Source organism: Bos indicus, chromosome 13, assembly GCF_029378745.1.
Source record: "Bos indicus isolate NIAB-ARS_2022 breed Sahiwal x Tharparkar chromosome 13, NIAB-ARS_B.indTharparkar_mat_pri_1.0, whole genome shotgun sequence".
Lineage (NCBI taxonomy): Eukaryota > Metazoa > Chordata > Mammalia > Artiodactyla > Bovidae > Bos > Bos indicus.
This window is the reverse complement of record NC_091772.1, coordinates 67,436,164-67,463,488: the sequence shown is the minus strand read 5'-3', so window position 1 is coordinate 67,463,488 and position 27,325 is coordinate 67,436,164. Positions and strand designations below refer to the sequence as shown.

At 38.6% G+C, this 27,325-nt stretch overlaps 2 protein-coding genes across 5 annotated transcripts in view; both read right to left on the bottom strand.

Moving 5' to 3' along the window:
- The window catches only part of RALGAPB (Ral GTPase activating protein non-catalytic subunit beta), a 93,413-nt gene that overhangs the window by 7,040 nt on the left and 59,048 nt on the right, over positions 1 to 27,325 (bottom strand). For all 4 annotated transcript variants that reach the window (XM_070801659.1, XM_070801658.1, XM_070801661.1 and 1 more), the window contains 11 exons: positions 26,474 to 26,625; positions 21,042 to 21,229; positions 18,915 to 19,021; positions 17,094 to 17,246; positions 14,502 to 14,711; positions 10,072 to 10,230; positions 6,977 to 7,142; positions 4,500 to 4,622; positions 2,858 to 2,994; positions 1,350 to 1,458; positions 515 to 593 (listed from right to left, as the gene is read on the bottom strand). In XM_070801659.1, the coding sequence (XP_070657760.1) occupies positions 515 to 593; positions 1,350 to 1,458; positions 2,858 to 2,994; positions 4,500 to 4,622; positions 6,977 to 7,142; positions 10,072 to 10,230; positions 14,502 to 14,711; positions 17,094 to 17,246; positions 18,915 to 19,021; positions 21,042 to 21,229; positions 26,474 to 26,625 (1,583 nt within the window). The remainder of the gene's footprint in view (positions 1 to 514; positions 594 to 1,349; positions 1,459 to 2,857; positions 2,995 to 4,499; positions 4,623 to 6,976; positions 7,143 to 10,071; positions 10,231 to 14,501; positions 14,712 to 17,093; positions 17,247 to 18,914; positions 19,022 to 21,041; positions 21,230 to 26,473; positions 26,626 to 27,325) is intronic.
- On the bottom strand, positions 10,237 to 14,495 carry LOC109567444 (histone H2A type 1-like). The gene has a single exon (XM_019972414.2). It carries the CDS (start codon positions 12,570 to 12,572, stop codon positions 12,180 to 12,182), a length of 393 nt encoding a protein of 130 aa, XP_019827973.2. The 5' UTR covers positions 12,573 to 14,495; the 3' UTR covers positions 10,237 to 12,179.

Sequence of the window (27,325 nt, the reverse complement as noted above, 5' to 3'; positions counted from 1 at the left end):
AGACACATTTTTACTATTCTGTTTTTAATCCATTTTTGTGCATGAGCAGCTAAAATAAAAATCTTAATATTATAATAAAGTTAGTATCCTGTTTTACTTAGAAATATTTTCCATTAAATAGCTCATGGGATGAGGATACTTTAACTGCTATCTATCCAAATGTTTTGACCAGTTAAACTCCATTATTTCCATCTAATATTGCTACTCTATTATCACTCTTCATTAATACTTAATTGTCTCCACTTTTCCATCTTTCTTTTTGCCTCAGATAAAGGTACAACAGCAATTAATTATGCCATTTAAAAATTCTTGCTAATTTGATCACCTTGTGCATTTATCTACAAACTTTTTTTATTCTTTCTCCATAATTATATTTACTTCTTACTGTCTTCATCCCTTTTGTTTCATTAAAGTCATTATTTCTTAATTAAACTAGAACCACCATATTATAAAAAATAGCTTTCTCTATGCTTAAAGTCAATATTGATAAACTTCAAGCCACGTAAGGGAGTACCTCAGAGAAGTGCTACTGTTTGCAGTAGTTTCCACACCAGTACTGATTTCTGTCATCAGGTCTGAGAGGGGAAAGTTTTCTGGAAGAAAATCATGGCATTACATTCAATATCTCCCTTCAAGAAAACTCAATTTCCTAAACTCTTTACGTAGCAGACAACAAATATATGGACTTTGCTCTCCTAAAACATGTAGTCCTAAATATTCCTCACAAATCAAAAAAAAAAAAAAAATCCCTCAAGGCATATTTTAGAAAAGTTCATCTAAAGCAGAGTTTTTAAAGAATGTAATCTATAGTCCTGGAGGGCTTAGAAAGAGCTTTAGAAGTGTTAGAAAGCAACCATTACACTTTCCTATGAACTCTGAGCTGAACGAGATTCTAGGGTAAATACACATTTCTAATGTTCTTATGCAGCTTACATAAAAATCATGAGAAACATATTCATAGCGGAATCCCTAAGGACCAATTAATCTTTACTGTGGAAACAAGACTGTGGAAAGAGGGTGAGGAAGGTGAACTCCCTTCCCCTTCCCAGAGGTCCTGGGGTGACTGGGAGCCACATGAAGTGGGACCAAGTGGCCAGAAACCAGTATCTGCCATACCAAGAAGACCTGAAGGCTCTGTATCCATCAAATCTTCATGACTATGAAATAAGTGCTGGGTCACTCATTTAACAGATTAGTCACCTAAGGTGTAATGAAACCCAGGCTTCCTGAACTCCAGTCCCAGCTCTTGGCCACCATATAGGGCCTATGCTGCCACTCCTTTTAGACATTCAGCAAGTCACTGTCATCCTACCAAAATCTTGTTTATGGACAAAGTCCTTGCACAATACCTATATCATCATAGCGTTCCACCCAGACTACAGAAACTCTTGTCTCGGGTCCGAGGGGAGGCACAGGGCGACCCTGAGGCAGCTTCTTCATTCTGGAACTGGGACTGAGCTGTATGAGGCAGAGAAAAGCGGAAGAGGGTGAAACAAAAAACTGGCTTAATAAAACTACAATCATACATTCATCAAGCTACCCAGTGACATAAGGATCAGGTCATGTGAAGTCACTTCTGGAAAACAGTACAAAATACATTTGCAAAAAAAGCCCTTCTTTGGTTTCTCTGTTTATCAAGTCTCAAACTAGAACAAGGCAATGAAAGTCTAAAATAGTCAAATAAAAAAAAGATAAGCAATACTGAACAATTATAATTGACATTAATAAAAACAAAATTTGCATACTATGTCTTAATGAGGACTTAAGAGGATCGAGTCTATCTCTGTGAATAGAAGGCAGTATGCTTTTTCCATCAGAGTAACATCATTGCTCCGCCTGGGGATCTTTTCAGTGTCGAATTCTTGTCAACTGCTTTTCCTCTGTCTACTGAGATAATAATACAAATTTTTTTTCCCTTAGTTTGTGAGTAGTCTGCAAAGCATGTGGTAAATAAAAACATGGTGCTTTGCCGATCTTGCTCTTCTCCAAACTGTATTCTGTGAAATCTTTTTTAAATGGAACAACTTGTGATTTTCAAAATCAGTCTACTTCAGAGAGTTTTATACAAGCTAACTTTTTTTCCTAAATCAATTGTAAAGGTGAAACCCCTCCCATATTCTTTTAAGCAAATACTCATATTAAAAATAATTTTAAGTGTAGAGAGGTCCAAATTAAAATTCTTTACAATGGAAGAAGGGTTTCAGACAAGTTTGCACAACACTTCTTTCGTCTTTATTATTTATTCTATATCAAGTGTCTTACATCTGTAAACTGATCCTATACTCTTGCTAATTACGACTTGATCATTTTCCAGTAAGGATTAGGAGATAACACGAGGGGAGAACAAAGACAATGACGTAACATCCACTGATAAGGTCAGAAAAAAGTGTGAAACCAACATGCTCTTCTTGCAGTAGCCGCTGTGCCACCTCACTCAGTGCAGTTATTCATACACTGGATTATTCTTCAAAATGCTATCATGTGTGTTGTCAGACTGAAGTTGAATTTTGCATGATTAATGCTATAAAATACATACTATTGTACCTCTGGTGGATATTTCAGGGACCAAATAATAACCTATACTTGAGAAGGAATGGGTGAAAGAACCAAGCATGGAACCGAAATGACTAAATAGAGAAAAGCAACAAGGATGGAATTAGAGTGAATCATCTGTTGCAAGCTGAAAAGAAGAAAATCATGAAAATTTGATTTAAAAAAATTAAGATCCTAATGAATTAGTACAGATATAATTATTTTTTGGGTTAAAGTTAAAAGCTTTTCAGGTGTGATTCTGTAATTACCTAATTACCTCCATTTCACTACAAATTTCTGGAGATTAATCAACAAAGTGACTTACCCTCTGTGAGGAATTAAGATTGTCTGTGTGATTAGGGAAAAGCTCAAGTGTGAGGGATGGCTGTTTCAGAATTCCTGGCATAAGATCCATATTTGAATCACTATCTTGGTCTGAGATGTTACTTTCCAATGAATCAGCTATAGGGTAAAGAAAAATATATATAAATAAAATATCTACTACTTCGTTAGAGCAAACGTGTTTATTAAACTAGCTATGTTAACAGTACAACTTAAATTACTTAAGCAAAGCATTGCTTATACAGCAAGGGTTGGCAAACCTTTTCTGTAAAGGATCAAGTAATAAATATTTCAGGCTTTGCTTGCTGGCTATATAGGTCTTTACTGCATATTCTTCTTTATTTTATTTACAACCCTTTAAAAATGCAAAAAACATTCTTAGTGTTTTGAATTTGGCCTGTGTGCCATAATTTGCTGGCTCCAGCTCTACTGAATTGGTGCAAATAAGCTGGGCCAGAGACATCAGGGATGGACTCAGTACACAGAGGATGGTTGGGGCCTGGCTTTTGGAATTAAGGCAGGAGATCACAGCCTTGACATGAAGGCAAACAGCTGCTCAGACATTGACCTAGACCATGGAAGGGCCCTCCTACCAGGGACACAACTGGCCCCAGAGAAGAGAAAGGGCGGAACCTCAAGTGCAAAATCAAGGGTCCAAGTACAAAGGTTAAGAGGCGGCCAAAGCAGGGTACAGGAAAAGTCATTAGCCTAGCAATGCGAAATGTGAAAGCATGATGTGCAGCATCCCATCCGATAGATGGTCTCATGGAAAAGGTGAAGTTTTCCATCTCCTGTCTGGTCAGGCACAAAGTAATGTACTTAATTTGCAAGAAGCAAAGGTTCAAGGCAAAATAAGACTAAGAATTCAGACTGAGAAGTAATGATCACTCCTGATCCTTGAGAAGAACATGCTTGATGGCCACCTTTTCCAGGTTGGAATTTCTCCACCTCTGTGTTAGAAGACCAGGCAGTTACCACCATGAGAGCCTCCAACTGCAGGATTCTCTGGGGTTCCATACAAAGGCCCTCACATGGAAAGAGGGAAGCAGGTGGGGGTTCACTCATTAGAGAGAGAAATGAATAAACTGAAAAACAGGGCTTCTATGTATCAGTTAAACTAATCAGATTTGTTGTTGTTGTTTAGTCGCTAAGTCATGTCCAACTCTTTTGAGACCCCATTAGCCCGCCAGGCTCCTCTGTCCATGGGATTTTCCAGGCAAGGATTCTGGAGTGGGTAGCCATTTCCTTCTCCAGGGGATCTTCCCGGCCCAAGGATCAAAACTGCGTCTCCTGCATTGGGAGGTGAATTCCTTACCACTGAGCCACCTGGGAAGTCCAATTAATCACATTAAAGAAAGTTAAAAAAATGGGTCAAAGTGGATCTCCTTTGCTATTTAAAAATTATTATTAGAGGGTCACTCTTCTAGTATTTCACTACCTTCCTTTAGTTAAGAGGAACTAACACCGCATACCTCTGCATAATCTAAAAGCTATCATGTCTTCAAAGCTTAAGAATGTCTTAGATGACTTCAGAATCTCTCCCAGTGCAGTAATACTGCACAAACCAGTGAATACAAAATTGTTCCATACAAAAAAACCCAGCACCATAAAAAAAATTCTCTTACTTAAGGACTCCACAGGAGAAGGAACCACAAAAGCTATTTCCGTAAGGGCATCGGCATAATACAGCACCTTCTTCTGTCCGTTGAAAATGCTAGCCCCAACGTCTTCAGAGGAAATCACTTCATCTATGAATGAGAAACGCTACATCAGTGCTCTGAAAAGCGGGGAAAACCAGTATCACCCTGCTACCTGAAATTTAACTGTAGCAGTTAATAAGAAGTGATAATAAATAGAAGGTACATTTCCAACATAAATAATGTGTAGGAAGAATAAACTATAAATGTTCATTAAATGGCTTAACACTAACTTTAAACCATAAAATCTTAATTTCACAGTTGCTGAAACTAAATCAGATCACTTCTGATTAGCAGGACCTTAGTTCATGTGAATCAGGCGGATTCAGGGAATAGTCTTTTTGGAAGAGGTAACAGTAATTAAAAGAGAGACCACCCAGTTCCTCTGAAGGGAGGTGGGGCAGATGTCTGCATGTGTGTACACTTGCTCGCAGGCATTGCTGTCCCTGGTCTCTCTGCTGCTCTTCAGCTTTGCTTTTGTGTCATTTTCTCCAGTGATCAGTGATATAATACGAAAATGTACAGGCAGCTTTAATCATAGTATCTGCTCTAAGTCAGCAAGATAGAATTAACCAAAATAACACTCGAGAGCTGGTATAGTTCTCCATTAAAATGAACACAATGCCCTACAAGTAATACGTAAAAGACCAACAACCTGAAAAGAAATTGGGAAGAGGAAATAAACAAGTAGTTCTCGGCTAAGAAATAAAAATATGAGATGCTGAAACTCAATCATAATTAAAAATAGAAAACTCCTCACCTAACAGATCAGAAGACACCTAATTTGGTGAGGAGGTGGCAAACAAAGTTTAGACCAGAGTCTAGCAAACTTTTTCTGCAAAGGATCAGATAGTAAATGAAGCTTTGCGTGTCATATGGTCTCTGCCATGACTACTTAAGTCTGCCATTGTAGTGTGAAAGCAGTCAGATAATACATGAACAAGTGTGGCTGAGTGCCAATAAACTTTACTTACAAAAACAGGTATGGGCTGTAGGTGCTGGCTCCTGGTTTAGATGTTGGGCGGGCATTGTGTCTACCATAGCAGACACTGTGGTTACTGCCCCAACACACTCATTCTACCCGCCTCCTCGTTCACATCTCTCTCTCAGGGCCATTCCACCTCTCTTGCCACAGCAATGGCTCATGGTGGTCTAAACACTGTGCATTTCTGGCTTTGGGAGAAGGTGAGACCCAGCTAACCTCTCCTCTTTAGACTAGTGTGGTATGTGAATGGTTTTAGCCTGGAATGGCCTTTTTGCAGTGTGAGGAAAGCCAGGATGGGACAAAACCAACACACGGAAAACAGAGCTAAAAGAAAACTGCAGAGAAATAGAGCAGGAGTGCTGATCAAATGGCAACAAAACTGTACACTAATCTCTGGGATTTTCAGTTATATGAGGCGATAAATGACCTTCAAAATCTAGCCCAGTTTGGGTCAGGTTTTCTGTTACTTGCAACCTTAAGCATCCAAGTGATACATTTATACATTTATCAACTTGAAAAATGTGCAAATCTTTGATCAATTCTACTTGTGGGAATTTAGTTGATAAATACACTCAAGGGTAAGTATTAAAGGTTATGTGGCAATTGAAATTAGAGTACATTCTCATATACTTTGATTCAACCTTGGTTGAAAGCAGGAGAAAACTATGTCACAAGTCACAATGGTATTTAATGGGAAATTAAGAGTATAATCTCACTGACAGAGGAACTCTGCTAATTCAAAGCACTATACACAGGCATTCCCCACTTTGGAGAGGTATTATTAACTTTCCAGTGATTTCAAGAGCCCTTGGAACAGAAAGCTCCAGCCAGGTAGGGCAAAGGCCTTAAGATTAAACTTATACTTGCTATCCTGATTACAGTTCCTCAGGAGGATTTGCATTGATGTGTCTGAATCTCTCAGTCAGCTGTTTACTACAAAGGTTATTATATAATATCCTAACAGCGTAACCTTAAATGATAGCCACAAAGTCTAAAAAACATACCTGCTAGTAGAAAAACTATATTAGACAAAGTATACTTGTTAGGAAACTACTGTTTGCTATAATCTAAATTTATTATAATACTGTTATAGAAAATGGAATTTGTTCACTCCCACTATAAAAAACTTACCAACTTTATGATAAGTAAGCCATTAACTTAATATTAGTTGTCATAATGTATATATATAACATACATGTTTATATATATACATACATAATTTTTCCTCATATTAACAGAAAATGTTTGGAAGATGATACAATTATTAAGTGATCTCCTGTGAGGATGAGAGGAAAAAGACTTCTCCATTCCATACCTCTGCTTGTTTTTTTTTTTTTTTTCTTTCATAAGACTACAAATTCATATTAAAGGAGAAAAGTCAAGAGTAACAAGAAAAAACAAATGACCATATGAGATTTACCTTGTTCAGGTCCTTCACCATCATCGCAACTGTTAATAGACCAACTGGTGGAAACATGCCCAGTCCACCCAGGGTGTTTGCCCACATCTACTGACCAGCCAAGGGAGAGCAAAAATTCTAGGAAATGTGGCTGAACATTTCTGGAAGACTCCACGTTCTTTAAAATCTGAAATACATACCAATCATCAACTATAGTGAAGGAAACAAAAGAGCGTATCAAAGTATCTTCATAAAAATTCTCTTCAAAGTGTCTGATAAATCAAGTCCAAGCTGAGAATAAACTGAGAACTATACATATGACTGTAGTTAAATATGCATGCTTCTGGGTTATATAGATCCGGGTTCAAATCCTGGCTGGGCTTTGGGCAAGTTTCAGTTTCTGAAACCCCACTATTTCAGTTTCTTCATCTATAAAGTGAGTAATAATGATGCCTGTGAAGATCAAGTGAGATAAAGCAAGAAAATCCTTTAACTCTCTCCCTAGCAAAATAATTACTGAGCCAGACATGCTTACTAAAAGTAAACAAAAAACACTAGGTCCCTGCCTTCACATAGGTATGTGATTATTTACTTACAAGTCTTGACAAATGCTATAAAAAGTATAACTTGTTAAAAATTCAATAATGACTAGCTATAATTAATAAGTGAGTGGGAAAACATTCTTCTCTGGGTTCAAAGAAGAGAATACAACCATCCCAGATAAAAATGAAGGCTCTCTCCTCTTTACCAGGTACCAAATTTAATTTCTGGGCCCCAGAAAGAAAAGTCCCCTGTTTTAAAACAGTGGTTCTCATCAGGTGGATTCTGCTCTCCAGCAGACATCTGGCAATGTCTGGAAACATTTTTTTTTTTTTTGGAAACATTTTTGACATCACAACTGGTGGGGCACTGCTGGGATCTAGTGAGCAGAGGCCAAAGATGCTGCTACATGTCCTATTTTTATAGAACAGCTCCCTCAACAAGGAATTACTTGGCTCAAAACAGCAACACTGCTGCTGTTCAAAGTCCAATGCTAGAAGAAGGAAAATGAGAAATCCTCTACAAATTAAAAATGAAATGGGGAGAGAGGTAGTGTATCAAAATCACCTGGGGAATTTCTTAAACATGAAATTTTCTTAGCCTACTCCAGAACTTCTGTATCAGATTAGCAGAGCTAAGATCCTGGAATTACTACTTTCAAGAGGTCTCCCAAGTAACTTTTAATGTAGCCAGCCCACAGATTACTGATGTAGTTCATACAATGCTAACCTAATGAAGTCAAAATATGTGGTTACATCAGATACTTCTCAATCTAGTGGGCATCGTTGCCAGGCCTCATCTCTTAAACACTTCTTTTCAGAAGTGTACCTATTTAGTTTCCCATATCCCTTCATATTCTTTTAAGTGCCAGGAAACTGATCTGACAGCCAGTTTTTGTTTTCTCCCAATTAATTATTTTATTCAGAGGTGAGACTTTTAAACAATTTTAAAATGTAGCCAAGATACAATAAATAAGTTAAATTCAACTTGCAGGCCACTGACTGGCAGCTGGAAATTCATCTAAATCCTCCCTATGGGGCTAGGGAAGGCAGGACTCAGCCATTCTAAAGGAGGCCTCTGGGAAAATCTTATCGTTTTCTAGTCACCCTTGGTCCCTAAAAAGCTAAGGAAACTCAACTGGTGTAAGAATTACCTCAAGGGTTTGTGTCTTCTTCTATACGTAGGAGGAAAATGGCCCCACTACTCTCATATGAACCATGCATTAGACTTCCTTCAAAACAGATCCCCACCCTCTGCATTTAATCCACTTCTACTGAAGATCTTCCAAAAAACTTGAGTCTACCAGTCTCATCTCTGGCTACTGGTAGCCTCCCAAGCTCTAAACAAATTGGAACCAATAATGAATTTTATGAAAATGAAATTCTCTCTCATCTCCAGGGCCTTTGCACATGCTGTTTCTTGATTAGTGACAACCCACTTCTACTTTTTAACCTACTTCCAATGTATACCTGATACATTAGCTTAAAAGTCTTTTATTCCAGGAAGTCTTCTTCAAACCAGGTTAGGTTTTCATGGTATGGCTCCTATAACATGTTCCTATCAGCACACTTTATCAATGGTTGTGTGTTTAATCATCTGTCTTTCCCTCTACACAGTAGTTCCAGAAGTCCAGAAACCTTGTATATCTTGTTTACCACTATAACCCAAGCACCTGACAGCAGACACTTGGTAAGTATTTACTGAATCACTAACATGAAATGAGAAGAATTTTCTCCTTTTCTAGTAGTCTGCCAATAATCTGAAATATGCTTCTAGTATAAACATTTTGTAATTCTGGTACATTTCTGTAAGTGTATTTAATCTAATTAACTAATAGTCTTACAATGATTATAGTGAAACTCCAAGATAATACAGTCATAGCACTCTATACATGTGAATACATTCTATATTTTACACATCTTCCTTTGGTCCTCTCTTAGTCACAGTTGGTAACTACCTGTCCAATCCATGTTTCAACCACTTCTCTCTGATAGACACTTGATCTCCTGACATTTGTTCTCGGTTTTCTGTTCTCACCTATCTTATAGTTGTCTTCATCCTTCTCCTAGTCTCTTTGTTACATGTATCCAACTGTGTTTTACTTATTGTTTTTATCCTTTACTTTATTTCAGATGTTCTTCTCCTACTGTGCATGCCTTGACTAAAATTATTTCCTTGTGAAATTACCTGGAAAGTGAGTTCCTCAAGAGGAAAGGGTGTTATCACTTCTACACTTGGGCATATTAAGGGAGCCACAGGGAAGATGGTCAGTAAACAGTTGTTGCTGGGCAGTAAAGCCTAACTTTAGCTTTTCATGGTTAACTTTTGTTATTTTAGTTTCCCGTGTCTTAGGAATCTGAATTCCTTAAGGTAAGAAAGACATGCTCTAGCTCTTCTCTACATCTTTCATTGAGAGTCAGAAGACTTGAGGCTCTAGGCATCATAGTTTTCGTTAACTCAGTTTCTGAACTGATTCACAAGAAATCTTTAAAGATCAAGAATAACTCACCTTCCACCATGAAAATTTTTTTCAATTTACAGCATAAAAAATTACCCCCCAAATCCAGAAATCTTACCTCCTGGTTTGTTTTCTGGCCTGGCTTCATATAGAAAATAAAAACCGTATCAAAGGGACGACATGGCAAGAGATCCAGATACCCAATGTCATCAAAAAATCCAGGTATCGTGGAGTCAAGTGCAATAAGGTGAGGAGGTAGACGACTGTTTGCAGGTTCCTACCGCCAAAGGAAGAAAGGAGAAGGTATCATCTCTTTGCGCTATTCTAATTATAAAAGCAATACTTGCTCATGGTTTAATAAACATTAAGTAAAAAAAATTAAAAAGTGACAGGAATAAGCAGAACCATAATCCCAAACTACAGAAACTATTTAACATTCTTGTGTACTTCCTTCCAGTTCTTTTGCCTTTTTTTGTTAAAGACGGTTGAGATCATACTATGTATTTAATTTAAAATCCAATTTTCTCTGTAATAACCAAACTTTCTAGAAAAATTTAGTACGTATTTTATTCTTATTAATTGCTGGTGGAAATGGAAAATGGTATAGCCGTGCTGGAAGACAGTTTGGCAACTTCTTGCAAAGCTAAGCATAATCTTGCCACACAGGACAGCAACTGCATAACTTGGTATTTTCCCGTATGAATTAAAAACATCTACTCAAAAACCTGCACACAAATGTTTACAACAGCTTCATTCATAACTGCCCAAACTTGGAAGCAACCAAGGAGTCTCTCTGTAAGTAAACTGTGGTAAATCCACCCAATGGAATATTATTCAATGATAATAAGAAGTGAGCTATCAAGTCACAGAAAGACATGGAGGATCCTGAAATGCAAACTGCTAAGTGAAAGAAACCAATCTGAAGAGAGTACATACTATATGATTCCAACTATATGACATTTTGTAAAAGGCAAAACTGTGGAGACAGCAAAAGATCAGTAGTTGTCAGGAGTTGGGGGAATTTCCAGAGAAGGGGAGGGATGACTAGGAAGACTACAGTGGACTTTAGGGCAGTGAAACTCTTCTCTATAGTGTTATAATGGTGGACGTATGTGATTTCATATTTGCCAAAACCCACAGAACCGTACAATACAGAGTGAACACTAATGTAAACTATAGAGTTCAGTTAATAATCCATCTGATACTGGTTCGTCAATTGTTACAAATTATGTCACAACAATGCAAGATGTTAGGAGAAAATACATGTGTGGAGGAAGAGAGGTTATATGGAAACCCTCTACACTTTCTACTCGGCTGTTCTGCAAACCTAACTGCTTTAAAAAATAGTCTATTACTTTTTATGCATTTCTTATTTTGCTTTCCCCCTGATCCCTTATCTTCTTTGAGATCTTGATCTTGACCAGCAGGTTGTATCATCCTTGGTATTTTTCAGGAAAGCATCCCTCAGAGATGGCAAGGATTACTCTTTTCCTACTCCAAACAAGGGCTGAGGCAACACCCTGTCTTTAAAGACACCACTATTTCTGCAGTCAAACAGAAGAGTATTAACACAATGAAAAAAGACTACAAATAGCCTTGTGTCAATTCAGGTCAGATTTTTCCACTAAATGAATTTTCTACAAACATACAAAAAACGTTCTGCTTTTCATTTTTCACTCTGAAATCGTGGAGAAGGAACCACAGTCTGGCAGTGCGCTACAACACATCTTATAGGACACGGGCTCCTGGTTCTTTTTTTTTTTTTTAAAGCTACCTCATCAGCTTGTTCTCTGGATGATCTTCTAATTCAGGAACATAACACGTATGTACTTTATATCTCTTAATAACTTCTTAAAGTTCTTTCCTCTAGGTCTGTGTTTTTCCTAATAAAGTTTGTTAGGATAACTTTTATCAATATCACAGTTGTAACTGAGCTATTTTGCATTGTATTTCTAACTGGATATTAACAGCTATAGTCATTAATATTTGTACTTCATATATGGCGATCTTAACTTTCATTTACTTTAAACACTCTACTGATTCTCCTTCTTGTCATTCAGTAGCTCAGTCAGGTCCGACTCTTTGTGACCCCATGAACTGCAGCACGCCAGGCTTCCCTGTCCTTCACTATCTCGTGGAGTTTGTTTATTTTTTTTTATTTTTTAGGCTCTGAAAAGAGCCTTTGGTTTGATTGAGACCTAAACTGCTGCGAAGTAATCCAGACTTCTATTTGCCTTTCGCCTTATGGTGGCTCTCAGTCTTCTTGGGCAGCAGCACCGCCTGGATGTTGGGCAGGACACCACCCTGAGCGATGGTGACTTTGCCCAGCAGCTTGTTGAGCTCCTCGTCGTTGCGGATGGCCAGCTGCAGGTGACGTGGGATAATGCGCGTCTTCTTGTTGTCCCGGGCCGCGTTGCCCGCCAGCTCCAGGATCTCGGCCATCAGGTACTCCAGCACCGACGCCAGGTACACCGGGGCCCCGGCCCCGACCCGCTCGGCGTAGTTACCCTTGCGGAGAATGCGGTGCACTCGACCCACGGGGAACTGGAGTCCTGCCCGCGAAGAGCGAGTCCTGGCCTTGGCGCGAGCCTTGCCGCCTTGTTTGCCACGTCCAGACATGCTTCAAGATCAACGGTCACCGTGGAGAATCCGTGGAGTTTGTTTAAACTCATGTCCACTGAGTGAATGATGCCATGGCTGTCTAATTAGAAATCATATTACCTGGGAACTGTCTTTTCCTTTCCAATGGTTTTTTCCCTCTTACTTAGTTTCTTTTAGTATTTCATTGACCTTCCTGGTTTTGATATTATACTATAGTTAGGTAAGATGTTACTCACTGGGGGAATCTCCCTACACATTTTTTTTTTTAACATTTCCTCATTCTCCACCTTGTTTCCTAAATGGGCTGCCATTTACACAGATCTACATTATTGGCCCTGGTGAAGTTTTTGGCTGTTTATTCATTTTTTAAAAATCAGACTGAATATTGACTGTTGTATTGACTGATCTGCTAACAGAATCAAATTATTTTCTTAATAACTTTACTAATATTTACCCATAACTGACTCTCCTGCGTTCCTAAGATAAACTTTACTTGGTTGTAGAAGTTAATTTGTTTAACGTGCTGCTGAATTCAGTTTTATTAGTATTCTCCTTAATACTTTTGTATATACTTTTGCATGGGTGTTCTGTCAGGTTTAAGTTATTAGAGGTACGCTTAGATTCATAAAATAAATCAGGCTACTTTCTGACTTTCCCTATGTTCTGACCCAGGTGAGAAAGTATAGGAATTATTTTCTTGAAAGATTAAACATTTGAACTACAGTAGATAACATGAAAGGAAACTGCAATCTCAGAGATTTGTCTTGTCTCCATTCAGTCCATAGCATGCAATCATTTCCTTCTAGAATGTTTTTATGTACTGCTTCTACTCTGTCCAATTTTCTCCACCAGGAATATCACTAATCATCTGTAAGATTGTATCTTTGTTCCTTTCTTTTCACATTTACCACTGCATTTCTCATTATTTCCTCTTTCTGTTCTTTTCTTCTGCATTTTAAGAGTTTTTATTTTTTACTCTCCACCACTTTTCTACAGCAATTTTCTACAACATAAAATATTTTTCATCTACATGCCAAAATCCAAACTCAAGACAGCAATGTTCCCCTCTACTTTTCTTAAAAGTTAAATGGCCTTTAGCCAAGTAGCTGCTAGAGAGTAAGGCAGGGGGCAACTTGTGCAATAAGTGACTTCTTGCCTGGCAATCTTCAGTTGGGTTTTTCAAAACAAATAGGCTTAGTACAAATTCTAAATTAACATACATGGAAGCTATTTCACATTTTTGGGGCCCTGTTTCTATGTATGTGAAATACAGATGCTACCACTTTCCTAGTAAAACTGTTTTAATGAAATTAAGAATAATGGCAACATTTACGTCACAGGCTGGCTGACTGTTCTATGCACTACATGACACGCCTGACACAACCACAGTGAGACAACACCCTTATCAGCCCTATCTCAGACATGAGGAACTAAGGCTCAGAAGCTGGGTGACTTTCCCAAGATCACACAGCTGGTAAGCAGTGATGCCAGGACATAAACCAAGACAGTCTGATCCCAGAAACTGCACAACCTAACAAGTGTTTACACTCGTTCCTTTTCAAAAGTGGCATGAAAGAGCAGTCAACTGTAGCCCATACTTTCAGTCATAACCTTTACCAGGGAAAAGTTTTAACATTCTTTTTCTAACTGCTTATAGATGTCATTAATATATGTAATATGAGTTCTACAGCACCTAGGAAAAGTCAGAGGTGGATATACTATCAAAGCAGCTCTCACAACAGAACTCTGAATACATTCATGGGAAAACTGTCTTGGAGCTCATATTGTAGGCTGCAGCATCACAGAATTTTATTTCCTTGTATGAAAGGTAAGATTTTAAATAGTTTCTGTTTTTTTAATTCTCCATCTTCACAAAAATGCTTTAGCTATCATTAGTTGAATGTTAATTTATGAATATATTTACTCATAGAAGTTTATGAAAATTACCTTCAATGCTTCTAAAGACAAAAATCCGAAGTGTGAAAGGAAAAGACGTGCTGTTTGGAATTCCTGGGCAGGGGGTGGGGGCTTACAATCTGTAACTGGATCAGGAAAACTTCTCTTCTGCAATTCCTCCTCACTTTGTTGCTCAAGGTGTATTTCATAAGCGATCTGCTGGGCCATGCCATTCCTTAATTTTTCATGTCTCTCTTCTAACTGAAATAAACCGAACATTTCATTTTGGGGGAATTATTGTATCAGGATTAATCTTAATTTTTAAATGAAAATAAGGCTGCAAGCAACAAAACAGAAGATAATTTTCAGTGATCAACACTGAGCTTCAATTCAATACAACCAAGAGCAAATACGCATAAACCAAGCAAAAATGTTTTAAAGTTAAAATAAAACCCCAAGAATGTTCCTATAGCTTCAAAAATTGCTCCTTTATCTCCTCGCTATAAGTGAAACCATTCTGTCTCTGCTTCCCTTTACACTGGCAAGAAAGGGGGCAGAGTTGCCATTCTCTGCCATGTCCCCTCCATGTTCCACATCATTTTCCCTCTTCTTCCAGACCCCTGTCCATCTTTGTCCTGCAAGGATCTCCTCATTCTTTGAAGTCCACAACTGCATGGATTAGCTGCTATACTCTTGGGAGTTACCTCTGCTTTCCTTCTGATCTATCCTATTTAAAATTTCATCCTCTTTGGTGAATAGCCTGGCCTACATTCCTACAACTTCCTCAACCTTCACAACTCTGGCCATTCATGACAAACTCTGTACTTCAAATGTGCTGTACTTTCAAGAGCTTCAATTTTGAAATTCCTTTCTTACAGCTCACCTGTATACCCATTCTCCCTTTACCAACACTGTGGGGTAAACAACCCCTCTATTTCTCCAAGGCTTCTGGCTTCATCTATGTCCCAACCAAAACTAAACCCCCAAATCTGACACCTTAATACCCTCTTCTAAGCATATAAAATGGCTATGTTATTCCTTATGCTTCTATTCACCTGGCCAATCTCCATATCACTCAGATTTTTTTATTTATGCCTCTGGATACCAAGAACTTTTGAAGAAAGTCAGCAGAGTGAGTTAAATAACTTCACTACAGATGATACTACTTAATCTAGCTGGGCTGCCCGCAATTTTAAGAAGCATCCTTACTTCCCTATATCATTTCTAAGAACTAAAATTTACAGAAGCAGCTTCAATTTCCGTTCTTTCCACCTCTAAATGTCTCTGAACCTAAACCAAGCCTCTCTTCTCTCCTATCTTACCAGAAGGACCCCTTTTCTAGATACAATCACAGATTTTCTTGACCTAATTGCCTCCAGGGCCTTATTCTATTACTTATCATTTCCCCAGCCTGCCTCACAGTGTAGGCTGCTGACCCTTCTTCACTGGCTCCTTCTACTTCTGATTCTTCTTAAATTTAAAAAAAAAGAAAAGAAAAGAAAAATTAGCCTTGACTTTCCTTCACTAGGCCATTTCCTCATTCTATTTTCTACTCTGTACCTTTTGCTTCCCTGGTGGCTCAGAGGTAAAGAATCCACCTGCCAATGCAAAAGACGCAGGTTCAATCCCTGGGTCGGGAAGATCCCCTAGAGGAGGAAATGGCAACTTATTCCAGTATTCTTGCCTGGAGAATACCATGCACAGAGGAGCCTGGCAGGCTATAGTCCACAGAGTTGCAGAGTCGGACATGACTTTAGCAACTAAACAACAACCTTTCCCCTTACTGCTAACAGTTAACAGTGTAGCCTATATTCACTGCCTTTTCCTCATTTACCATTCATTCCCCAGACCTTACACTTTAATACTCCTTTGAACTTGATCTCAAAGGTCACCAACATTTCATAACAAAATCCAGGGGCCTCTTCTTAGTGTTCCTTCCCCTAGTCTCTCCAGCATCTGATACTATAGGCAGCCTCCATACCTGCCCTTCTATTTGCTCATGCCCTGACATACCCGTCTTTCATTTCTTAGAACTCTTCTTCCTTGACCTAAGCAACCAATTATTTAATCTAGTTAAGTACCTAAATTAATCTAAAGCCAAGTAATTTTTTTCTAATCTGTCCTCTTCCTAGTATCTATATTTCTATAAATGGCACTATTATCTTTGCCACTCAAGCCTAAAATCTAAAGTTCTTCAGCTCTTTTCTATCCCTCATCAATCCAAGACTGTCTGGATCAAAATATTTCTATGAGACATGCCATATATTTAAACTTTATACTACCAATAAAGCAGTCCTTCCCATCCCCTGCCTGAGTTGTCATAACGGTCTCTAAATTGGTCTCCCCTCTCCAAATATCCTCCACTAGGGTTGGATCATGCCCTCACACTAATGAAACCACAGACCAGTCCAGTTCCTTTAGACTGGTTCCTTTGGACATCGGCAGCCCGATGTCAAGTTCCTTTCACTTAGCCACAGTCTCTATTTGTCTTACTACATGGCAACCTCCTGGATGACAAACATCTAGGTCATCTTAAGAACCACCTCCAGGAATTCCGAACAAAGGCAGTATCTTGATCACAGAAGTTGTTTAAGGATGTTTATAGTCATTCTCTTAACAACAGCTAGTAATAATTTATCTTACTTCTTCCGTGACGATTTCATGCAAATCTGGAATGCTCAGATCTGCTTTCACAAAAGGAATCTTATCCACCTCTTCAGGAAATGGTCGATGTTTCACAGTATATTTAAGTCCAACATCATTTTTAGGAACTGGACGAGGTTCAGGCACAAAAAGCTGTTAAAAAAACAACACTATGTTTATTACATTTGGTGCCATCCAAAATGACATGTATTTCCCTGGTCTCTTAGATGTCTATGTTTCCCTAGGGTTACAAAACACAGAATCTCAGTAAAAATCTGCAAATACTATTGCTAATGGTAAAGGCACCAGTGTACTCTTTTTTATTTTTATAAAAATCTTCATCAACTTACAGATTTTTGCAACTGATATGTGTGTTACGGACCTCTATTGTACCAGGCCTGAATCTTCCACATTCAGTGATAAGCTAATAGATAAGGCATTTCCAAATTTAAGGCTCAAACTTCCTTCTTCCCCCAACAGCTCTCAAATCATACAAGTTGACATCCACTGGGCATCTCTAGACAGTGAATTCAATCATTAGAAACTTAGCATCGCTTAACTGAAAAAGTCTGGCACTGAATCTAGGTCTTCATGGCTCCAAATCCGTGCTTTAATAAACATATATGAACTATGTGACTTCTCTTTCCACATGTGACAAACGGAAACAACATATCACAAGACTGCTGCAAGGATTAAAAAAAATATATATATGGCACATATTAAACTGTCAAACAGGTTTTAGTGCCTTTTCTGACCTCCTTCCTCCTCAGTCTTTAACGGGACTGAGTGGCTTATAGTGTTGCTGACAGATTGGTGACGGGTATGACGCCACTAGGAGAAAAGAGGCATGTGCTCCTCAGAGCAAACGCATGTTATGCAACAGCAACGTCTAAGAATGTTGAATTATTTTAGGCACGTACTCTAATTTTGTGAATTTCTCTCTCAAATGCTGGTAAAATTTTATTAAGCCATGTTTTAAAGAATTTTTAATAACGTAAGTAAAAGCTTACAATGTGATAAAAAATGAAAAGAGCAGTATACAAAATGACTAAATTCTATTGAAGTGTTAGGTACAGAAAGGGAAAAAAAGATTGGAAGAAAATCCACTAAAACAGAGGCTGTCTACTTCTGAAGAGTGACTTAAAATACCTTCTTCATTATTTTCATTTTCCAACTTTCTCCCCTGAGCAAATTTTATTCACATAATTACAGCTGTTATAAAGAAATAAGCTGTGCCACCCCAAAGAAAGACTTCATTAAATTATACAGTACATTAAAAAATTACAGAGCATACTGCCAGTTAGACAGTTAAATGAAACAATCAGAAACTAAGTACTGTTGACAGAGACATCTAGGATCTGGCCACATGTTTTTCACATGGCATGTACGTAGATTTTATTTAACATTCCATGAAAAAAGGTGGGGCCACTCTTCAGAACAGCAGTTCTTTTTAACTTTTCATTTTACTTAGAAGTATAGCTGATTAACAATGTTGTGACAGTTTCAAGTGGACAGCAAAGGGACTCAGCCATACTCAGAAGAGCACTTCTTAATCTTAAGTGGATGTCAGAGGCACCCAGAAAGCTTTCTGAAATTACACCTGCCTTGAAGATGTCTTTAAAGAGTATTTCAGTGGACCTGGAATTCTAGCCTCCTAAGATGATTCTGATGTGAACTCACTGAGAACCTGGCTAGGATCAAAAATATTTATTTTCTCTGTTATTTTTGTTGGAATATTATTTAACCTTTAAATCACAACACACACAAACGCATACACAGGCACTCACTCCTAGCCACTCCCCTGTAACTTCTGATGGATACCTTCTGATTTGCTTTTGCTCCTCTGGGTAAAAGGCAAAGTTGTTGTGCCCAAGCAAGTCTTCCAGACATTCCCCGGACGAGCACAGTGACAGAGGGGAAAAAATCATCTAGAATAAAATGTTGGTGGAAAAGTTTTTATTTCCGGCAACATATAAAATACACCTGCTGTCTATTTTAGAGCCTCTACTAAACGCAGCCCTGGCACAGCGCTCCTCTCGCTCTTCCCCTTTGTGAACACCTCTGCGGATTCTGCCATACCCATGTACCGCTGTGGCTATTATCCTACTTTCTTTATTAACGTCTTTCTTCCTTTTTCTGTTTTTTCAAAAGGAAATTATATCCTTAAAAGGAAAACCAGGAACTCTGGTGTGTTAATTATATATTTTTAAAACACCTGTTTAAAAATACATAAAATAACATCATTATCACATACCTCCAGCAGTACATATACACACTTTTTGGAAACATTATACTGGCAAATACTCTTAACTGTCAGTGTTGCAGACGGTCTAAATGCAAAAGGCAGGCTGGGTGCTTGTGATGCTGAGGTCACATTCACCCATGCCTTTGTGTCCTGCTGCCCACCACTGGCAGGCATCCCAAGGGGGAATGAACGCAGAATGGATTTCTTAAGCACCTAGATCCTTCTTCCTGGTCCTTTCTTTTTCCTCTGGTCTAGCAGTCAAACTTGTTCAAACTTCTCTTACTGTTGTTTTAAAATGTCCTTGTACATCTAAATAATCCCAATTGTTCATATTTTTGGTAGACTTTCAATGTAATGAAATCACTTAGAATGAGAGGAGTGGAGTCTTAAAAAATTTGGAAAAGGGCTGACACCCTTCCAGGCAGGAAACCTGGAGGAGAGACTGGTATTTTATAGACTCTTATAGCAGGTAGCTTGGGAGTGGGAAGCAGGAGGAGCCAGGAATAATTAATACAAGCCAGGGGAAAAAGTCAAGCAATCCCAGGTCTAAGGTAGAGAAGGATGAGGTACCTGCAGGAAAGACCTGGGACCAGTGCTTCTGGAGTTGGGCAACAATTAAAAGCCCCACCTAGTTCTTATTAAAATCACTATATTTTACCATAACATGAAGGACATCTCTGGTGGTTATTTCCCTGAACTTCTGGGAAACATCTAGTTTCATTTCATGAACAAGTCAAATACCCTCTCTGAGCCCTACTTTCTTCATCTGTAGATTCCCTGGGTTCCTGTATGCCTAAAGGTTCTGTAATCTTCACTTTCCTTCCCCTTCCCAGCAATAAGGATTTCTATAAGAATATGCTTCTTTTACATACTGGTTGATTCCAATTGAAAAAAAATGTACTTTGAGCAGTCTGCACTGCAGGGGTAATACACCTTGAGATGGCTGTAACTGGGGGAAAGATGGGAAGAAAACAGTGCATGTTGCATCAATGGAAAATCAATGAAGGATTTTCAGGAGGGCACGGGCATGATCGGATCTACATTTGAGGATGGAGGCACCAGTGGCAGCAAGCAGGATGGAGGGAAGGGTGATGAATTTTGGAACTGGAAGGAGGGACAATCAGATCAGGTAAGAAGCAACTGCAATAATCTAGAAATAAAAGTCCTGCATTTGGTTGTATTGGGAGGAATGCAGAGAACAGAAGATGCCAAAGTCACTAAGGGAAGAGAAACTTGGAAACCAAATACATAAGGGAGTAACAGGAAGGAGCAGGTGAAGATGACTCCTCCAATTCCCAGCCTGTTTGGGTGGCAACAATAACTGAAAAAGAACAATGTGGAGTGAAGGTGGGACAGGAGAGGTGCAGGATCCAAAGGCCAAGAAGGAAGGAAGAGGAATAATCATTTTCATACACAGGGAACAACAGAAAATATTCTATCAATATAAACTTTTTATACAGCTATGGAGCTCTTTTCTAATAGATATACATTAAGAGCCTCTAAAAGATTCTATTTCATATGTATATTCCACTTTCTGACCCTCTGCTTTTCAGTTGCTATTATGTTATCAGCTAGAAGCCTTTTTTGACAAATGCAAAATTACTTAAAATTTGTCTTTCCTTCCCCGATCCCAGAGACAGCTTGCTAATATTGATAGACATGTTGATTTAGCGATGGAAAAAGCCCAAAGTGCTGAAACTTACTCTGTTCATTTCCAAGAGGTTGCTCCAGCATTGCCAGGATGACACTGTTATCCAAGACAAAGTACCGGAAACTATGTTTGTTTATGGTTGGCAGTCTGGAGTATTTGATCAAAGTGGTCTCGTTCACCAGACTACAAGGAGAGGCAGGACCACTGGGTGAAGGAAATGCGCCAAGCAACTGCATAATACTAGAGAGAATGCAAAAGATAACAGTTAATTCCCAAAGTAAGACCATAACTTTACCCCATGCATCAATCTGTCTCTCTAGATTTATCTGACCACAGCCATGCTTCCTCTTTGAGGGTCAGATTTACTCCCTGTGGTGGATGTTGTGGTGTGCTGTCCAGATTCCCTCTCCAAAACTGGAAAGATCCACTGCCCCAGATACAGGGAGACAGTGGCCCTAACTTTCAGCTGAGTCCTGGAGAGGCCAATGAGAACCACTTTATTCCCAGTACCCAGGCTCCAACATGAGAGACTCCTGAAGGGCCAGCCCAGCTCCAGAGCTCTTTGCTGCAAATGCATCATAGTTTGGTTCTTCCCTCTGCTCAGTCTGACTTTCCTCATTCCCCCAAAAGGGTTGATCCTGACAGCACTTTCCAATAAACCTCTTACAGGTAAATTTCTCTCTCAAAGCCTGCTCCCCAGGGGACCTGACCAATCATACTTCCAAATCATGAAGCTCCTAAAGATATATTTTAAAAATATGCACACTCCAGGTTTAAGGACTATGCTAGCTAAAGCATTCTAGACCCAGACAAGGATCTGAAGATCAGCCAAATCCCCTCAACTTTCCAGCTGAGGAAACTCAGGCTCAGAAGAGCTAAGTGATCATTAAAAGACCAGAAACCAAGACCTGCTGCCCTCTCACTGTGTGGCCATGAACAGCTATCCTCATTTTACAGACCAGGAACTAGATGCACTAGTAGCTACATCTTACAGGATTGCTGTAATTATTAAATGAGAATATGTAAGAAAAAAATACTTTTTAAATTAGAATTCAACTGATCAAGCCTAAACATTCCAAAATGTTTACATCCACAGAGATTCCTGCATGTCTTCAAGGAACAGTAGTAATAACTTATACAATACCACTTACTATGTGCCAGAGTCTAGAGCTAAGCTCTTGACACATAACATTTTATTTATTTATTATAACAACCCTATGAAATAGGAACCATTATTATTCCCATTTCATAATTAAGAAACTGAAACACAGAAAGAATCTTGTTAAGAAAACATAAAGATTTCATCTTGTGGTCCTAATATCATCAGACCCTTCCAAAGCAACTCATTTGGAAAATTAGTATTCCCCACCACTACTTTCATCATTGCAATTCTCAGCTTGAGTAGCCTCTCCTCTTCTCTTTCATTCTAAAGCTTGAACCCAAATCTCTCTGATAACAGAAGACAACACTGCTCAACAGATACTTCTTCCTCCATTTTTTTTCCTCCTAGGACAAGGACTATTTAAGAATTTCAAAGACAAGGAGAATTTCATGATGAGTTCAGGCCTAAGGATTTGTAGAAAACCAGTAATGGGAAAAACATGGGTTTTCTAATATGGAACAGAGATGGCTGTCACAAGCATATGGACCATGTAAGCTTATGTTCCATGCAAGATTTTAAGACATTATCAAAATATAGGGTGCTGGGAAGGGAATAGGTCACCAAGATCAAATCACACCAGCCTAACTACATTTTCTCTTCTTGATAATGACTAGACTGGAAAGGCAGAGAAGTATCTTTGAAATTAAGACATGCAACTTACTTGGCAGTATATCATTAAAAACTTATAGATAAGATTTAAAAATCCCTGTGAACCAGAAGGGAAATCTCTTATCATGTGCTTTGTCAGTCTTTTTCTGTTCAATATTCTTATCAGAGTTTCTGATTAAGACACACAGGGCAGGCTCATTAAATCTGCAGTTGACCTAAAGTTGAGCTGCAGAGTTAATATTACCAGACAGAGTAAGAGCTGGGATCCAAAAGAATCTTAAAAGATTAAAAATAATAAGGTAAATCTTACATAAAGAAATTTCAAGTTTAAATGTAAAATTCTATATATTACATCCAAACACCCCAAAATAAGTGTTCAGGATGAGAAAGACAAAAGGTAAATGTGTTAAAAAATAAATAAATAAATAAAAGCCTCTAAAGTTTGCCTTGACTAGGTTCTCAAAAACCCAATTTTAATGAAAATACAATATTCTACAGAGTTTAAAGGTGATCACCCTTTAAAGAGGTACACAGTCAAACCAATGCCACTGAAAGAAAAATGACTAGGATAAAAAGTACTTTAAATCCCTGTCATATGAAAAACAGTTAAAGGTACTGGCAGAAATGAATGAGAAAGAACATGAGCATTGTTGGAATTCCTTCAGTGGCCCAGCAGCTAAAACTGCCTTCCAATGCAGGGGTGTAGGTTTTATTCCTGGTCAGGGAACTAAGATCCCACCTACCAGGGGATGCAGCCAAAATGTAAAATAAAAAACAAACAAAAGAACACAAGCATTGTCTTCAGATATCCCCACTCTGGAAAAAAAGAATTTCACGATCAAAAGTCTGAATCAGAACAAATGGGTAGAAGTTAAAGCGGGAGAGATTTCAGCTCGATGTAAACACCAAGTTATCAACAATTAAAATGAAATGGGCACTTGGGGGGTTAAAGTATCCCCAAATTAGAGGCTAAATAACTTGGTAAATAACTCTTAAAAATGACTAAGCAGAGGGGCTATTGAAATGACTTCCAAGAGTCCTAATGTATATTATACAGCAAGGGGAAAACCACCACCAAGTTGATCTGCATTCTGTAGCCATCTCCTGTGTGCTCACACTGTGAGGGGTGTAAAAAGGGAAATGGGGCCTCTACCCAGGGTGGGGAGCTAAGACTACCACGTATCAAATACGACCAGGTGTGATCATGACACCATAGAATTCATGTAGTGTGGCAGGGTCAGACTGAATGAACACAGAGGTGTGGAAAAGAAGCAGAGTAATCAAAGAAGGTTCCACAAAGGTAGCTAGATGTGATGTGAGCAGCTAACAGTGGAGGATGTGGCCAAGAGAAACGCAGGGGAAGCAGACAGACAGGTATGAACACGTGCAGTTCACAGCCACAAGTGGCCAGCCAGCTGGGGCAGAAGGATTGTGCTAGGAAAGATCACAGTTTGAGTGGGGACTCAAGGAGGGCCTTGAACACCAGACCAAAAATTTCACAGCATATGGCAATAAACAGAAATCTTCTGTTTTCAATCACTCACACAGCAGAATAAGCACAGTATCTAAGATGATGAGTTCAGTAACAGAATGCAAAATGAAAAGAGTAGGAGATTGAAAATAGGGAAATCAGACAGAAAGTGAGACGGGCCTGGACTAGGATGCTGAGGTCTGAGGGAATGGAGGAAATACTTTCAAAATTAAATTCTACCAGACTTAGTCACTGAGTTTATATGGGGAAAGACAGATAAAACAGAGATAAACAGAAAGAGTCAAAATTTTGAGTTTGCATAGCTGGAAAACAGTCATGATACTGACACAAAGCTCTAACTGTGTGGGAACAGAGAAAATTGGTTTTGGATGTTTCATGATGGCTCTTTAGGGCCCTCTTGAAGACATGAGGCATTTTGTAGAGCTGCCAGCAGAGATAAGATGAGCCACCTAGACAACTCCTGCCTAGGTTGAGGGCTACAAGCATGACTCTCTGCTCATTCTGGGCTTATATCCAAACCTTGCTGCCAATCATACTCTCAATGGAATGTCCCATCCATAGGCTAGGATGGAGCAAACTTATTTTTATATAATGCAGAGTCCCAGTGAGAAATATCCTTCTCCCTTTCTCCATATCCCTTTTATTCTTCAAGGTACACATCAGATCTTAGTTTTTAATAACCTTTTTAAGTCCACCCCAGACCACACATGGTCTTCTCTCTGGACTTTAATAATTATTTCTAGTAATTAATCACATTTATCTGATTTTCCAGCTATCAGCCAAACCTCCACAGTCACTGAAAGCCCAGCATCAGCACAGTGAGCAGGAATGAACTAAAGCAAGCATGCTTCTAAAACTTTACTGAATAACCTAAGCCCATGAGGAACAGAAATAAACCCAACTTTATTGTGCATGCCCCAAGTTCTCTTGGAAAAGGCTCATTTGCATACAAATCTTATGCAAGCCGTCTTCTTGTGTAGTCAGGGAGTTGTATCTGACTCTGCTGAGATGCCATGGACTGTAGCCCGCCAGGCTGCTCTATACATTGCATTCCCCAAGGCAAGAATACTGCAGTGGCTTGCCATTTCCTTCTCCAGGGGATCTTTGTGACCCAGGGATCAAATCCCTGTCTCCTGCATTACAGGCAAATTCTTTACCGCTAAGCCACCAGGGAAGCCCACAAGCTGTCTTACCACTTTTACTAAGAAGACCAAGATGAGCCAACTCAGTATGATCTGACATTCCTCCTCCCTGCTTCTTATGTTCTTCTGGATCCTCGTCCACACTTACCCTTTCATAAGCCACTTCTTCCTAACTGTACCAATTCTACCCAATCTTCTCCATCTGTCTCTTTCAGTCAATAAACTGCCTTTCTTCCCTCTTTCTACTCTGCTAACTAACCGGCCAAACATAAACTTTCAACTCTCTCTGCTACTTTTTCAAGATACCAACCTGTCTCCGTCCCTTCATTACCAAATGCTTGAAATAGGAATCTTCTCTTGCTGCCGTAACCACCCCTGCAATCTGACTTATAGCTCAAACTATCCATTCTCTGAGAGTCAGGTCAATGTGATTTTCCTCAGGAATCTGACTTCCCTGAATCTGAAAGTATTCACTCCCTTCTTCCAACACACCTGCATTCCATATGTACCCCTTCTCTTGGAGCATTTATTCTCCAGCTAATATTATAGATATTTGTGTTCATATCTTATTCCTCCCTATTGGACTAGAAGCTCTCTGGGTGTGGAAACTAAACCTGATTTATTTTTACAATTCTATTACTAGTTCGTAAGAGGATGTTTATAAGTTTTGGCTGAATGAACCTATAATATGTAATATAAATGGTGTAGCACAGAATAAAAACCACTAAGCTGGAAAGCAGAAGAGGTAATGGTGTAATCGAAATCTCTGGACTCAGCCATCAGAGTGAGGGTGTGGGTAAGGCTCTCCAAGATCCTTTCTAGCTCTAACATGATATGACTTGAATTACTGTCAGCCAGCATAGAAAAACAAGGACCCAAACTTTTAGCCTCAAGATCCTGGTTTCTTTGGTCCAAAAGAACAAGACAGTTTCTTTTCCATTTTATTTCTGGAGAAAAAGTATTCTAAATCAGGTTATGTCACTTAATGTTGAACAAGTGGGGAGGAGATGAAACAATACAGGATCACATCTAATCCTGTCTAACTCCTAGACACAATCCCTGTGACGTCACTTTCATACCATGTTAGGGTGGCTTCAGCAGCATCCTTTACTCTCATAGAGGCAGGGTTTGGCTCCTTATCACCTTTGTACTTGACCTCTTGCTCACTGTTCTTGGACTTGCTTCCTGAAATACCCAGTTCCACAATTTCCAGCACTTCCTTAAGGCAATCCTAGAAAAAGGAAAAGCAGATTAGTTTTTGTAATACATCTATCTTATGAGAAGACAAGGAAATACATCCAAGGGTCAATATTGGTTGTGTTTTGGTGGTGGGACTCTAATTTCTCATTTTCTTTGGTAGGTACATATTAACTTCATAATAATTTAATTAAATAAACTTGCCCCCCCCTCAAATTGTTCTTTAAAGATCTAAATTTGAGTATTAAGAGATCTAGATAATAAGTAATGATAAATTCACTTCAATTTTATCAGTCACCATTCTTATAAAATTATCATGGACTATAAATTGTGAAAGATAACTGAAAGAGATATAACAGTAATTCAGCTAAACCTGTATACTTTCATTTTTTGTTTTGTTTTGTTTTGTTTTAACCTGTATACTTTTAAAACAATTTCTGGTATCCTAATGCTATAAGTCATCATGCAAATGACTAAGATTTAACCAATGGTATTATTTTTATAAACTACATAAAGCTCTGTATAATTTTCCAATAAGCCTGATATCTCTTCTTTTATTTACACTATGCATTCTTGTATAACTGTCTTCCCATAAGAAAAGTATTACAATGGTAAGAGAAAGCAGCCTAGATAATCTGCGTTTACTTAAAATGAAAGAAACATTGTGAAATGAAATTTTTAGCTACAAGCAACCTTTACGAACAAGGTGTTCTCTAGGTTTGCAGCCTGGTTAT